Source organism: Sturnus vulgaris, chromosome 10 (genome assembly GCF_052056855.1).
Source record: "Sturnus vulgaris isolate bStuVul1 chromosome 10, bStuVul1.hap1, whole genome shotgun sequence".
Lineage (NCBI taxonomy): Eukaryota > Metazoa > Chordata > Aves > Passeriformes > Sturnidae > Sturnus > Sturnus vulgaris.
In genome coordinates, this window is record NC_142252.1 from 11,287,469 (window position 1) to 11,304,621 (window position 17,153).

At 37.2% G+C, this 17,153-nt stretch overlaps 1 protein-coding gene across 3 annotated transcripts in view; it reads right to left on the bottom strand.

Moving 5' to 3' along the window:
• The window catches only part of SLC9A9 (solute carrier family 9 member A9), a 174,901-nt gene that overhangs the window by 128,149 nt on the left and 29,599 nt on the right, over nt 1-17,153 (bottom strand). For all 3 annotated transcript variants that reach the window (XM_014877880.2, XM_014877882.2, XM_088170805.1), the window contains exons 5-6: nt 8,695-8,810; nt 637-742 (exon numbers count right to left, since the gene is read on the bottom strand). In XM_014877880.2, the coding sequence (XP_014733366.2) occupies nt 637-742; nt 8,695-8,810 (222 nt within the window). The remainder of the gene's footprint in view (nt 1-636; nt 743-8,694; nt 8,811-17,153) is intronic.

A 17,153-nucleotide genomic window follows, 5' to 3' on the forward strand; every position in this document is an offset into this window, starting at 1 on the left:
TGTATTTCTAGCAAAGCTCTGGGAAGCATATAATACATGCAGAGTGGAGTAAACTTGAGATCCCCTTAATCATGTACTTAGCATCTGTGTTTTTAGGACAGCACACACTTGTGTGATTTTGGCCCACCATTTGTGATCTGTTTGAGGATTCCTGAGAATAAAAAGCTATATATAAATTTAAGATAACATTATCAGCTGAAGCTCTGCCAGCTTCCATAGACAGAAGTAGATAAACAGACACTGTGTACCACTTTGTGGTTTTAATATTAGAAAATAATAGATTACAAAAAATAAAAAGAACTTGAATTTTATAGTTGCCCTATGTCCTGCGTGCTCCATTAGCATTATTGTTTCAAGATACCTTGTTTAGATGAGAAAAGAAATAATAAATTAAGTTCACCATTTTACAGAATATACTGCTTTCTGGATTAAAGAACATTAACTAAAATTGCATTCTGGATGTACAGTTGCTATGAACAATATTAGAATTCTAATGTTAACAAACCAAGAAAAATGCTAAAACTACATCTTTGTAACATAACCTTCAAATGCTATAGCTATACTTGAACAAACTATATCAGTGAATAAAGCTTTAATTATCTCACCAAGTAAAGAATGGAAGTGGGTGTAACTTACTGTGTCAGCACGATAGCCACAGCATCATTTAGGACACTCTCTCCAAACAGGAGTGTGTATAAATCTGTATCCACATTCAGCTCATGGAAAATAGCAAGGACTGTCACTGAATGGAAAGAAGGCAAAGTGAGTAGTTATTTTCATATTCCTTTGACAGTTCAAGAAATAAAGCAATATTAGAATACTGGTTTTGAGAAACCCAGTCCTATATATTGCCTAAGTGGATAAAAATGAGTTAAGAAGGATCAACTGGAATATATAAGATCCTTAAATTCATCATGTCTATGAGTTTTGCTGCTTCAGCTGAGTTAGGAAGAAGCTTTCCCTCTCACACAGAGAATCCTACAGAAATGAAAATGTCACAGCATGTTTCACTGTGCATAAAGCACTGTGATCTTGTGACCACAGAGGAATAAGGGTGCTTAAAAGAGTTGGGTTTTGCTGTGGATTTTGTGTGTGATGAGTAGGGGTTTACCTGTTTTAAGAAGGATATAATAACACTGATCCATCTGTTACACATGCTCTCTAAGGAATATGCAGCACAACCACCCTGTCCTGCCCCATGCTCAGCAAGGATGTGGCTCATGGGCAGCCACGAAGCCTCTGACCCAGACCAGGATATTTGACTCCTATAACCCATTCTAATGCTCCTTCAGCATAACAGTAGTTTAAATTCCTTCCTTCTCCATGAGTTATACCCTATATTTGATTTTCAGTTTACCAGTGCAATAGAAAAAATAGAGTGTGGTGAATTTAAAATGAAGTTGAGCAAATAATTTAGACAAACATCATCAGGAGAGTTTAGACATTTGGTTCATATTCAGGTAATTAAGTCCTGTAGATATTAACTTAGGCCTTCTCTGATTTTCCCTCTTCCCTGCAGACAGGGGGTCACAGTCCTTCCTATGGTCTATCTTGAACTTCATAATTTCCAGCTGAAGAAGGCTGTCTATGTTCTGTATATGTATTACTTGAATTCTTATTATTCTTATTATTTTCTCTTTGCATGGACAAAGCAGAGGTTTCTCATTTCAAACAGAATTTAATGTAAAGACCCCCAATTACTTGTCTGGTTAAAAATTACATGGTAACTCACTGCTTCACTGGTGCCCATTCTAGCACATAATTGTGCAATTTACTCAGTCCTCATAGCCCAGGAATCCCAAAGACTAAGAGTGCCTCTGGGATGCCATGTTCACATCTGACATTTTAGAAATAAAAATAATATCCTCTAACATTCACATGACTGCTGGTAATTCATACAAAAGCATGACCAGCTGATTATGCTTTGGCTTAATAACATTTCTTGGACCTTTGAAAGCATTGCTACTAAAATTTTCTAAATGGCACTTAAATATCTATGTAATCTCAAAATAAGTTCATAAACCCAAAATAGATTCTCAGTTCTCCTGTGAAATTTTAAGTTAAAGTGATCTCTGTTGATGTGCTGTCTCTGAAGAATTTTGGAAGTGTTATTCTACAGAAGACAATTTAGGAGATGTGTGTAGCTGAACATTTGCTGATATAGCTATATTTAAATTAGCTAGTTATATTTAACCATCCTGCTAACCTCACCCATCTACTCCCACTGCAGTTACAATTTAAACTAGGGAAAGAGTTCTTTCCCCAGAATAGCTCAAAGGTGTAGGCAGAAGCTTTATTGACAAAAGATATTTTCTTGGTTCACCAACATCTATATTCAGATTTTTGCCTGATTAGCAATGCTGACTTAATGTGCTAAATGTGGATTCAGTTTGTCATTGGCATAAAAACAGACTTGTTTTCTAAAACTATTTGCCACTTTCAGCTTTTGCTTATTAGCTAATTAGTTTGGGCTCTCGTTAATAGTGCCTGTGATAATGACAGAAGGAAAAGCAAACAGTAATCAAAGTCCAAGGTACTGCTGGGGTGTCTGTGGCAGGCCAAGCCAATTAGACAGATGCCTACACATTCCTCTTCTTCCTCTTGCCTCCTAAGTAAACAACTTTTTCTTCTTGCTTTCTCTCCCAACTCTACCCCAAAAATATGATGTTAATCTTTTCAAATGAAAGCAAAATAATAAAGCAAGCAATACAGTAAAGCATCAATTGCCTCTTCTGGGAGAAACTCCCCAATTCTCCCAGTTCTCAGAAAGCATCTTCCATTTCAAATGTTTTCCCATTTCCAGGGTGGTTATTGGATCTTCTTTGTCTGTCCCTGACTGAAGGGTCCTGGCCTCTGCTCTGTCCCTCTGCTTGTCTGGCCCAAGGCAGAGCAAACTTCAGCTTTACCACTGCTGACAGATATTTATCTGATTTGTTTTTAAAGAACTGAAATGATGCTGGTTCCCCAAATCCCAAGGGAGTTAACTCGCTCTTCAGTATTCATACAATTTATAAATGCAGTTATTCCTGAATCATGTCTAACTCAAATCTCCCCTTCTGCTTTTCAAGTCTGCAATTTCCATTCCTAGCCTAATGAGAGACAAAAATTTGTCATATTTATTCTGATTTTCTTTCAGCAGAATTTGTCTATTCAAAGACTCATTTCAGACATGTCCTCCCTAAAATGACTCACTCCTTTCAATCTCCTCCTTTAGTAATGTCTTCTTGCCCTCTAATCAGCTCCTATATTTCCTGAAATACAGTGCCTAAAACCAGATCCCAGTAATGTAGTTGACACTTGCTGTCAAGAAAAAGAATGAAAAAATGCTGTAGAACATGTTAATAAATCCTGTTTTCCTTTTTTTTTTTTGCTACATATTGCTACTTATGACTCATTTTCATAGGTTGTAAACTTGAAATCCTTTTCAGAAGTGAATGTTCACTTCTTATCCACTATCTATGAAGATGCTTTTTTTTAAAGTGTAGCATTTATCCTTGTCTTTTTTAATCATTACAGGAATCATATTGAGTTCTAACCATGCCTTTCAAATTGTTTGCAATCTCCTTTCAGCAGAATATTGTACAATAAAGAAACTCCTTCTGCTGCATCAGCCAACTCATTAATGAAAATTATAAATAGTATCTTCACAAGAACAGAGATCTGCAGGATCTTTAGCACATCCACCCTGTTTAAGAGCTCCAGGAAACATTTACACCCTGTTTTCACCACCACTGTCTAGGCACTTCCCCATGATCACATTTGCCTTCATTAATTATGAGAATCTACGGACACGGGTCAAACTGGACACATCAAGAGGGATGTGATCCTCTGCTATGAAAGAAAGTTAATTTAAGTTACCTCTGGATAGGATAATGCTCTAGGAATAGTCATCATGTCCAATGAAGTCACATCATGTTTTGTCTAATGGGTGACTTTAAAACTCAAGGGAAGTAATTTAAAAATAATCCTACACCCCAGGAACATGTCTAGTCTGTGAGAACTTTGATATCTAAATAAAGATTGTGGATGCTGCACTGCAGTCAGCTTGGCCCCTGGCTTTCTGAAGGCACTGCTGAGGAACAGTAAATAGGGCTTGGTTTTTGTGTGGTAACTACTCAAAGACTTGTATAATTCATTAGATACAACGTGTATTATAAAAATACCAAACTACTTTTCATTAAAGTACACAGCACCTCTTATTTCAATGTAAGCAAATGAGGACAGAAATAGAGGAAGGTAAAGAAGTGGCTGGAAGGCCAGGCCAGTGGAGGAGCACTAACACCTTTTGTGGCAGTAGAAAACTGGCACCAACAGAAATAACATGTACCAGAGCTGCTGACTCAGAAAGGGTTGTGAACTTCAGTTAAAAATTCAGTGACAGGAAGCAGGAAATAGTGAGGCATCTAAGATTTTCACAGTATTTATGCCAACAAAAGTCTGATTCACTTCTTCCTGGACTTCATGGGCTGTTGTACCCAAGTCACAAAAAGTGTCAAGGTATCCTCTGACAAGTGTAGAAACAAACTGGATTTTTATGGATCCCTGGTAAAAGTATAAATAACTGAAATATCACCAAACTACAACAATCCCTTTGCTAACGAGATCCAATGATACTTTGCTGTTACTTTTAAAAGAATAACGAAACAAAAAATAAATTACACTATTATATAAAGTACTGGTATTATTGTACCTCAGTGTTCTGACTAGAACTATTAATATCTTTCATACCTCATGGGCCTAAATTCTTTTAGTAGTGCAGTATCAAATGGGAAGTGAATAAGATTAGAGAAATCTAACTTTTATTTCCTATTGACTTTGTCTAAAAATAAAGATTTCAATTTGAATTATAGACTGCTTTCCCTATTAATAAGTCACAGCAATCACGGATTAATTCAGTAGTGAATAAGAAGAAAGCAGACATATATTTTAATTAAAAACACATTTATAACCATCTTACATAATGAGTGTTTGAAATGCATGACCTTGTTGTATTTATACATTATGCTTCTTAATGCAAAATCCTTCAATTTTATGGGAAACAGAAACTGCTCTTTCTGATAAATATCCAATTTTATCAATAACAAAAGCAGTGCAACCCACAGCTCCAGTTCAGCTGTAACCATAGTAACTTCAAATAGGGAAGAGCTGTTTCATTGTCAATGTGAGCAAAGGTAAGGGAGCTCACAGAGCTCAGAAACAGCTGAAGCTGTGCTTCAGCAAACCCTGGGAAGGTAAATCGGATTTCTGTACTCCAAATGTCAAAAATTAGTAAAACAAACAAAAGGAAGGGCTAAAGGTCTGTGAAATGTCTTTGGATGGGGAGGTCATTGCCCAGGTGTTACTAGCAGCAGTCCTGGAGGCTGCCAGAGTTGCAGTGTTTGTGTATTTTGGGCGGCTGGGGCAGAGGTGCCCTGTTCCCATCCCTGTGCCAGGTCTGCTCTGTTCATTATCCCCCTGCAGCACGGGCACCCTGAGGCTGCTGCCAGTCCCAGCCCGCACAGTTCCAGGTGTGCAGCTGCCCTTGGCAGCGCTCTGGAGGGCAGGGACGGAGAGCTGGCAGCGCACAGCATCACCTTTTCCTCTGCTGCTGCCGGGCAGAGCACAGCGAGGAGCTGCCCCTTGGGTCACACCAAAACACGGCCAGGGTCAGGGTCCATCACAAACCAAACCCCAGCACTGACACAAGGAAAACCCCTCTACACTGAGACAGGGAAATCTGTGCTGGTTCATGCAGATGAAACAATAAGGCATGATTTCCTTGAGAATGTGATAAATTATGCCTATTGATCAGAATAAAGAAAAATGTAAATAATGGTCTCATGCTTTAAATCAAGAATAATGAAGGGATAACTTAGAAATTTTAAAGTGCTATTTCTTAAAATTTAACCTCTCACCTGAAGTCTTAAAATGAGAAACTTTCTCTATTGAAAAGGATAATTATTGGAAGGAGATGTTCTCTGTAAGATGAATTATTTGGTCGAGAGTAACCCTGTTTTATCCCTGGAGTTTCTAACTGTCCTTTCTAGAGACATAAAAGTTTTTTGAGGCATCGCACAGTATTGCTGATATTTAAGGATCAAAGTCTGTAATGCAAAACACAGTCCCAAGTATATCCAGTCATAAATTAATTTCTTAATCTTAGTTCACGTCCTAGTTTTCTATGTAAAAGAACGCACAGCATGAAAGAACAATTCTTATGAATTACTTTTATGCCAAAATAGCTAGATTAAAAATTTTCAGATAAACTTCAGAGCTCAAACCTACAGAGTGCTGTGACATTATTTCCTTCTTCTTAACAATATTAGAAAATTTTACCTGGCCTGACAGTAAAAGTCTTTATTTAACACGTAAACACCTACCAGTCATCTGTACTATCACAAATAAGGAGCTCAATCAAACCAACTTCTGTCAAGTCAACAGATCAGTTTTTAGCATCTTTTGAGACTTAATTGCTTTCCACAGCCAAGGGAAATTAAATCTCTTTTTGAAATGAGTTTATAATCCTACACAGTGAAGAATTAAATTAAAAAATCATGCAGCAAATCTGACAGGAATTTATTATTTCATCTTAAGACTAACTTATTGTTGATAGCACTAACAACATTTTACTAAAAATTTCTTTAAAAACTCCAAAATGAACCCTAGTTATCACAGATAAAATCTTTATACTGGTTATTTTAGGCCCTAATACATATTAGGCCTCTAGGGAACTTTGGAATGATTTTGCAATGTCAGTGAGCTATTTACATACTTGAGATTATAATTCACTAGCAAGTCCTACAACACAATGAAATATTTTCAGCAGTGCCGACCATTTAATTAATGAAAAACTTAATTCAAAATTCTCTTAAGTCTCTGAGGGGTTGAAATTTATGGATGAGATTAGTGAACACATGAAACAACTTAGAATATTGTGAATTGATAGCAGAGGGAGCAAGACTGAACTCTTGGATATGCACAGACACTATATAAGCAGAGAAGTAATTAGAAACAATATTAATCAATGACAGTTTGTCATACTAAAAATAGTTTTCTCAGCTGCAGCTTTAGCTTTTCAAGTCTGTTTAAAACTCTAGGAAAAGTAATCCTTTTAACTTATTCCTTACAGTGCAAGGGGAGCTTCTGCTTTGTTGACTTTTTTTTTTCCTCTTGATTGTTCCAGATTAATCAGTGGTGATTTATTACTCTTATAATCAAAATCAGTGCATTTGTCTTATACATTACTCGTCATAAGTCAACATTTGTGAAACTAAATAGTCTTGGACTGGGAAATGGGAAAAGAAACTAAGCCAGCTGCAAAACTCTATTCATAGCACTATTAAGAAATATACTTGGAAATTATAAGGACGCTTTTATTCCATAAGCAGTTTATTTTCCTAGGTTTTCCTTCTGCTTCCAACTTCTGTGTTTTTCTCTTGCTCTGAGGATATGCTTCAATCATGTGCTGAATCTTATTAATATAGCTGGGTGATCTAAGAAGTGGCAGCATATTGGATGTGTGGATTAATTTGAGAATAACAATTTGATGCAGCTTTTACAGTAATCTTGCAAAAACTGTTTTTGTGGAAATAAATTGTTTTATACTGTACTTTTGAGCTGTCAGAATGATAAATCACAAGCCCAAAATCTTTTGTTAAATATTGAGAATTCATTTAAAGACTGGAAAAAATTTGTAGAGCAATATTGCTTTTTCTCATTTCTTTTAAAAGCCAGGAATTTGAAAGTTTTATTGCTAACTCTCTCAGAGAAGCTTCTCAAGGGTAGTTTTTTAACACTAATGCACCATTTCACATGCATCACAAAATGTTTTCTGTTCTGTCTCCTTTAACAGCTCAGCTGAAAATTTTGTAAAATCCAATGAACCCTTGCAGAATTTGTACTTTGTCTTAGTAGATAACCTCTAAAAAATTCTGTTCACCTTCTCCTTTACTGTGTTCCCACAGCTGCAAATAGCAACATTTTCTTTTTATATATGAGTACTCTTATTGATGTTTTCAATATAGCAAAACCTGGACAAATCTATGAAACCTAGTCTAACTTTGAGTTTAGACTGTTTTAATTACAAGGTTGGACTAGAAGACCTCCAGACATCCCTCCAAATATAAATGATTCTGTAATTCTGTGATTCCAAAATTGACTGAGTCTGCTTCCCAGACTTTGCCATTTACTGCAGCTTTGGGCTTTAAATCTCACATCTGCAAATTCAAGTAATTTTCTTGGTATCTGGTTTTCTAGAGTTGTATTTATCATGAACACTTCATTGATACCATATAAACAGCATTTATATGGCCAAACTTGAATGCTCCATTCCCCCTATCTTTAAACTGGGTTAGGTCACATGTGGATGGTGAGGTTGTGATTTTTATCTGTGAGGCTCCAGCTTACAGCAATTCTCATATCAGCAAGCAACAGGTGGTGTCCTGAAGATCAGAGAACATTTTCCCAATCTTTTTCAGCAACCTCAATTATAAAGTTTGTGATCTCAACCTAGGAAAACAACCTACTAAAAAACCCACAAGAGAGCTCTGGAGCTGACTTTGACTTTGATTGACTTATGATTATCAGAATATCAGCTATTTAACAGCTAAAGAAAGAAAAAAAAACAAGAAAAGAGACTTTGAACATTTCTATGACACATACAGTTCTTACTTACTCTTCTGACTTTTGAAAAAGTAATTTATTTGAAATGGTTACCTGGATCTGTGGCAGACATCAGCGATCCAAAAAATAAACAGTCAGTGAAGTGGAATTCCCATTGCTTTAATTGGCCAATATGTACCATGGCCTTCACAAAGCCATACATTATCAACCTGTCAGGGCAAAGATAAGACTGGTGTTCAGACACAGTATTTAATACGTATGTTTAATTTCTTTTTCAGTTCTTATTCTCTTCAGCTTCTTTTCAATGAATGTATCACGTGAATAGTGAACATAAACTGGTATCATATAAAAATTCTATTTCCTGTTAAACTGTCAAATATTGTAATGAAATGTCAGAGATAATTCCAAATCAAAGGTTTTCTGGGTAATTTTCATTTGCTCTTAGCAGAGAACAATGGTTTGGGCTGTTTATTTTTCAAAAGGGAAGATAAGGTAAGCTTAAGAAGACATTATTAAGACAAATTTGTCTAATGTAGAACATTTAAACAAAGGCAGTTTTATTATCAGCTCTGTAGTTTGCTCTGTATTTCTAAATGAATTGTTTTATTCTATCAGCTTTTAAATGTTAGCAGCACTCAGTTCCACATAAGGTCTCTAATGGGCATATTTAACACAGTTCTCACAGTGACAGGGAGCCAACAAAGTCACACTTTGAAGTGCACTGCTACAGCCTCACTAGTTTCACAGGAAATGTTATCACTGGTGTGTGTAACTAGGCAGTGCTCTCTGAGATATGCATCCCAATGATGATCTTGAAATAACTTGGAAAAGAGATTTTATTGCTCTTAGAACCTTTTGCAGATTTTTACAGTATTATTCATGTTCAGTCTAGTTAATAATAAACCCCACTGCATTCAATGCCTGTTCCACAAACACATAAATCAACAACTGTGCTCTTCTAACTTCAGACTCTAAAGCAATCATTCAAACATTCAATCATTCAAGTTCCATGCATGCTCATCCTGAGCTAGTTTTGCCCTCAGCTGTCCTGCTGAGGTGCTCCCAAAGTCACATAAACACAGATCTGAGGGACAGAAAAAGTGTAATTAACAAACAGCCTGAGAGGTAATTACAGATCACTTTCAGATACTTCACCAAGCCCACTGTATTACACAAGGAGAGAAGCAGACAGGTCACCAGAGCCTTCCCCATGGCCCTGAATTATTTGTGTACATATTTACTAAAGCTCTTTAGCAAACAGTTCCCCAGCAATTGTCCTAAAACACTGCATCCAGCTGTGGGTTTTCTTGATTGATGGGCTCACTTTCTCTCCCTTCCCAAAAAACAACCACTCAAGACCTTGCAGTGAACTTAGTCTTTTTATCCCCAGCAAAATTTGTCAGCATTAAGGAATGAGTCCTTCGAAACCTGACTGTGGTGCTGCTCTCCCAATTTTCAATTGTATCCAAAGCCATATTAATGGAAGTGAGCACAGCCATATCTTCAGAAATAATTGCCTAAACCTACTTGCACGTTTGACCAGAGAAACTCTTCTCCCTGCTTCACCCCATTGTCCTTCATTTTTCCTGGACTAAGAGCATGCCAAACTAGGTCCCAGTTCCTACAAGCTGCTCCACCTTGCTCATAATAAGCCATTATTCATTAAATTAGGCAGTTGGAATGTGGGTGAATGTGAAGGTATCATGTGGTACCAGGTGCTGTGGGTCCTGTCCTGGGTGATGGAAGTCTGGCCTTAATCCTATCCTCTGAAGTCAAAATCTTTTCCCTCTGTCCCTCTAGCTTTGTGTCTTGAACCTATGAATTGTGCTGGGTGACAAAGTGTCCCAAACAATGCCATTTTTTTGCATCTAGGTATACACCTGTCTGTTCTAGAAGCTCCATAGAATCAGGACAGAGCAGGGAGTTGCCTTGGAATTGTCCTACCTCCTTATCAGCTTCTTTTTGTCATGAATAAATCTTAAAATTCAGCAATGTATTTGTGTTATCGGAAAGTAGATGATTAGAGACATTATACTTTATAAACAAATTGCATCTAAATTGATCAGTAATTAAAAGTTGCTGAAAACTTCTCAGTTGGACTCAGTGATGGTTTGGTTCTTCAAAAAATGTTTTTGAATAACTGATTTGTCATAGATTTGGAACAATAATGAAGTAAGAAAACAGAAAAATAAAACACAGATTAGCTTTGCTGCAGGAGACCTGACATTTTCTACACCCAAACATTTTTTTTTAAGTCTTGGGAGGAGCCCATCAAGTCAGAGAAAGTATTTTACCATTTCAGCAGGAAAAGAGAAAAACAGTAATGTAATGAACAACATGAGAATTCAGAATTTTCCAGATTACGCAAGTCTGGCACTTACAAAGTGCCTCATCACTAAAAAATGCTACATAGAATGCTGTCATTACACAGTAGAGGAGACACCATATAAATATTTGAATTGCTGAAGCAAGAATCTTCTGGGAAACTGAACTTTAACAACCACAATTTCCAGTATGAAGCAGCAAGTAAACCACACAAACCATGTGAAATCTCAGCACAACAAAACAAAAAACCCCCTTTAAACTGGCAAAACTAACTAAAATAAAAAGTAAATAACAGACACTGAAGAACCAAAACAAAAACTCTTCAAGGCTTTAATTATTCTGAGCATTCAGTTGCCCTTAGATTTTTGAAGCCAGACTGGATTTTGAAGCTTGTTGGTGTAGAAAAGTGGAGGTGAAGAATCTCCATTTCTGCAGGGTCCAGTTTTTTACTACCACAGTTCTGCTGTCATTGAGGAAAGGAGTTTGGAAAGCACACTGGCTGTCTGTGTACTGCTGGAAGGTTCCAGTGAGTTTGTTTATAAAGCTGCTCTCTAGGAAGGCTACTCTGGGACTGGGACATCCTGCTGTTTACATGTAGAGGGAAAAAAAGAGAGTCATCTCCTAAGGCCTTTAAAAAGTAATTACTATATACACAAAAATTTTATAATGCTCAGGAAGAACTTTAGATGCAGCTCAACAGAGTCTTATTTTTTTGCAAGAGTTTCCTTTAGCAGCATATGGTTTTAAAGGATCTGAAAAGACACAGCAAAATTGCATTGGGAGGTTTTGGGAAGCTCTTGTCAGAAAGCTCTCAATAGCAAAACCTCTCTTCAGCACACTGCTAGTAGAAGAGATAATTGGTAGTTTCAGAGCAGAGAAGTGGGGTATGTCTGATGCAGAATGGGGAGGCTGAAGGGAAGATGCAAAGGACAGAAGCATTGTAAGTAGTCACAGACAGGATCAGACCACACTGGGAAGGGAAAGGATACCAGCCTGGCAAGAGTTTCAGTTCTCTGGGGGCTAAGAAAGGCCACACAAGTAACACATGGTGAACACAGCACACCCGACAGGTAATGGACAGCAAAGGCTGTGCTGCTCCTAAAGGCAGCTGGTAAAACCTGCCTAGCACCAGACTCCTGGGAATGTGAGACACCAGGAGGTCCAAAAGAACTGCTGAGAGCAGCTGTGAACAGTGCACAAAGGGGAAAAGATGACAGTGCACAAGGTACCTAAGGTACACGTGAGATGAGACAAATGCAAATAGAAAAAAGTCCTTCAAATCCCTTGTGGTAAAAATATGCCTCAATGGTGTGGTCAGGTAAGAAATCTGTGCTGAGCTTTGCCTCCTAAAAATCCCAGTCACATCTTCACCTTGCAGGACCTGGCATCACAGCAGCTATCCCTCTGCAACAGAGGAAACTGAAAAAATTATGGGAATAAATACGTATTGGCCGGTTAGTTTATAGGCTACCGCTTTTTTGAAAACTAACTGCATCCTCTCATGTAAACTAAAATGGGAAAACCTACCAGTTCTAAAAGAATCTACTCTTAATTTAAAGCTCTAGGGAACATAAATAGAATGTAACAGAACCTGCTAAGTGAAGATATAAAGCACACACATGCCCTGTATCCTCAGTACAGATAGCCCCATCTGCCTGATGATTTTATCAGCAGTTGTATTTTCCTTGGCTTTGTTATTCATTGCATTATCACTGCTGAATCTCACTACGGGTCTTTATTGTGTTAAAGGTTTTGAAAGCATAATTCCAGATTTAAAGTGTTTGTGCAGTTATTCTATGTAGCATGGAAGAGACTTGTAATTTAAATCTTTCTTGCCAAGTATGTTTTCTAGTCTGCAGAGAATTTTTTATCTCGTAGTCTAGCTCCCTAAAGAATCTTACCCTATCTAGACATGATTATCTTGTAGCTTGAAGCTAGTAAAAGATGAAAAAATATTCCTTCCTTCACATTTCTTCTTTTTCACAAGGAATAGTGATATTAATAAGCCAACAATAGGAAAAGGGGATGATTTTATTCTCGCTTGTATATGAAGTAACATAGTGATTGGCTGATACTATAGTAGAAATAAAGAAGTCACTTGTTAGAATAAAAAATATATGCTGAAAAACATAAATAGTGGTGATTAAAATTTAAAAATCTTTCCTTTATTTTGATCTATTTCTACCACACCAATATATTTCTATAACTTTTTCCACACAATAGAATTCTTCTCATCAAATGTTCTGGCTGCAGTGATCCGTTATTTCAAATTGCTCTATGTGCTACTACTTCCTTCTTTTAGTCCTCTTTTAAATCAGTTTTGTCACTAGAAAGGGTATTCTCATGGGCTTTTCTCCAAAAAATCATTTTCTCACTAATCAAAGCAGGAGAAAACCTCACTGAAGTGTGTCAGGTAACAACAAAGCAATAGTAACATGTACCTCAAGTTATTCTGTATAAATCACACAAGAAGAAACCCCCTCTGGCTATAGAAATAACAGAGATCAGAAAAGAGCTCAACTTTACAAATTCACTGCATCCCCAGCTACCTGGGGCACAATGAGTGTCCAACAGCTGAGCATTAGAAGGACAGGGCTTGAGCTCTCACAAAGCCTTAGCTGACACAGCTCCAGGAGCGCTGCTGTGCCCTGCGAGGTGCAAAGCGCCTTCCCTGGGCTTCCCCAAAGGCCAAGAAAAGAGATCTGCCACTGAGATTCTGGAAGCAGTCAGATCATCTGCTGTTTACTTCTTACATCAGAAGTTGGGATGGGAAGGTTAAATGGAGAGAAACACACTTTACACCTCAGAGAGAGGGAAAGAAAGGCTGTGTTTCAGCAGCCTTGAGTGCACAGCTAGCGTGGCTCCTCAGACAGTCCTGTGCTACTGGAGCTTTGGGAAAGTGAAGGCTCTTCAGAGTTATTCAATCAAGCAAACAGGTATTGAATGTAAATTAAAAATCCAGCCCAGCTTTCTATATCAGTCAATTTGGGGGCCACTGGTAATAGAAAAAGTGAAGAGATCTGAAAGAGGCTTGAAAATTGCAGGGCTGTCATGCCCTGCTGTTTCATTTAAGGGATGCCAACCATGTTTGTGTTTGAGGCTTTAGGACTGGCTTGAAGGAGACTATGCAGAAGGCCTGAGTGCTCAGAAAGCCTCAATGTCTGAGCCTTGGCTTAACTAAAAATATCTTCCTATGGATTTGTGCTCATGAAAGTAAAGAATGGTTACATGTCAGTATGAATTTTATTTTGGTTAGTCTTCTGTAGTACATTCAACCATGGGAAATATCTATTGAAATATAGACATGCTTTCTTTTAAAATGGAAAAAAGCATTTTGCCCAGGTTCAAAGTTTCAAGATACAGCTGTAGATTTTGCTAGTAAATGCTAACAGTGTAGCAAAAGTAAGGAGTGAAAAAAGGGAGTAAGGCGTGAACATATATGAAATGAAAGTTAGTTGAGGTCAACAATCTTCACTGGAACCTGTCAATAAATGGCATTTCATGGTTTGTTTTTGTTTTTTTTTAATCTCTTTCACTTTTTTCAGACTGACTTTCAAATAGCCCTTACTGTATTAGAGGTTTACAACAGTGTGTAAACAGACATACAAACCAATTCACCATCACTCACAACTGCACACTATAATTTAATGTATTTTTACTATTTCTCTAATGAGTATAACACAGACTCAGGATCCTTTGTTCCTGAGCTCCACTTAAATTAGAGCCATTATGCATTATATACATAAAACCTGAACCTCTGCAATGAAAAACCTGCACTTGATCTCAGAGTGCTGAGTAAAATGTAATAATTACTTGGGTAAATGAGCCAAAAAACCACTGTCACCTGTACTGTGTCCAAATCATAGTGCCACTTAATATTTTATTGCACTACACAAATTTAAACATTACCTCAATATTTACTTTACTCAGTGTCATAAATTGAGAGAACCTTCGAAAAGGTGGTGAATTACTGACAGTCTTACATACATACTTTGAGACAAATATCCTCATGACAGTAAAAATTAAATCTAGAAAAAGCAGACTTAAGATTTTCCAGATACAATAATGAAAATTACTTTAGAAATTCCTAAATCACTGTTGTACAGAAGGTAGTGGAATTCTAAAAAAAAATATTAGTGACACCAAGAGATTTTCATTATGAAAAAAGGACTGAAAATACCCAGTTTACAGAGACAAAATAAGACAGTGATTGTATTATCTACAGGAGTTAAATATAATTAAATGTCAATAACTCGGAGTTCTCAGATTACACAACTGTTGTCTCATCCTGAACTAACACAAAAGTCAGTCAGGGGTCAGGTAAATTGGGTTCACTGGTTAATTGGCTCATTCAGTCAGTCGGCAATGAATTCACTTCACCAATGAGATCCTTCAATGATTACCATAATTCCAGCAACCATAACATGCAAGGTTCTTTCTTTACCTACAAGAAGTCAATATTCTGAAGACTTTAGTCTGGTCTAAATATTTAGAGGTTTTGTAAGTTCAAGAAAACCTGTTGCAGCTCATAGAATCGCTTCCAATATGAGAAGTGTCTAGTTCTCAGCTGAGTGGGTACTTTGTATTCTGAAATGTTAGGACCTTAATCCCATCCCATTATCAATATAAATGTCTGCCTTTAATATTAAAGCCTCTGCTAAATCCATGGCTTTAACCATATCTGATAGCACTAAGTGTCACAGATTGGCTGTGGATCCAGAACAAAACTTTGTATCTGTTTCTTCACCTTTCAAACTTCAAATGTGCCAACATTTAATATCACTGTGTATCACCTTATTATTATATTGACAGAGGGATATATTTTGTCTTTTCAACCTTAAGGATATTGTATGTGTCAAGAAAACTCTATGAGTTTTCTTCAGGACTCCTTATGACAGAAAAATCCTACTTTCAGATATAGTTTTCAGGGCAGTCAAGAATGTTAGTATAAAAGACTTGTCTGTGGAAAGTCCTCAAACCTCTCAGATATGAATGACTAAAGGAAAAACCAAGCCTGATTCAGCAGAAATTCAGAAGAAAAGTATTTTAAGTCAAGAAAGTGAGAGCCAATAATGTTTTGAACTCTCTCCCCAAGTGCAGAATTAGGTATATCCTATATGGTATAGGATTGCTGGATCCTAAACTGCTATCAATCTATATTAAATGCAGACTCATGCTTCTGGTTATCATTCATGCTGAATTAATGAATAATTCAGCTATTCTCTAAATTTCAGAATGAACTCCAAAAATTCTGAAACAACAGCACTTTTGCCCCACATTGGAAAATACAATGTAAATATTGAATAAAACACTTAAAAACAAGAAAATATTTTCATTTAATATTTCATATCAAAATACATAAACCCCGTGATCTCATTTGCAAGGAACTTCTGCAGTAGGTTTTCACTGGAGGACCTGATGTTTCCTTTAGATGAGCTTGTATTATCATTAAAAGGCAATTAGGATCACTTTGTGATTTCAGACTAATGTAAATTAGATTAGAGGATAACCTGCTGTAAAATAGGGCATAAAATGAACAGTTGTATGACAAAGACTTGGGCAGCTCTGGGAAGTGGGGAAGAGGGAAATAAGACAACGTACATTTCTATGTTCCCTGTCCATTCTAGTGCCTGCTCCTCAGGCAGCCTCAGGGTTTATGCCAGTGACTGGCCTAAAAGGTCCCAAAACTTTCTGGCACATTGGTTGCCAAAAATATCTACCTTCAGCCTCAAGAGGTGCAGCATTTTCACAGTAAATCTCTTGGGGCAAAGACTCATAATAACTAAACACAGGGAATGTGGAACATTAGGCAATTGTTGTTTGTTGAGAGTGTGAGGGGTGGGACAAGAGAAGTCATTCCCTAATCCTCTGTTTTTAAGTGTGTTGCAGCAAATTGACAAGTTCAAGGCAGTGAATGAAAATGCCAATGAAAACACCCTGTCCCCACTACCAAGAAGGTTCTAGATATTCAGAGTGCAAGCTGCTTTCTGTCAGATCTGGACATATCTTTTACTGTAGGCACACTGCACAAAGCCCACCCACACAGAAGCACGACTACGTTCTGTGGCTCTATCCTGTATCCATGCTCCTCACTGAAAACAGCCAAGGACAGACCCCATTAAAGCTTAGGAATTGCCAAAACATTTGGTTAGTTATTGCTAGCAGAAGGCAGTAGGTGAAAGTTATTTCTTATTCCTTCTGAGATTTAGGATATAAACCTATAGGAT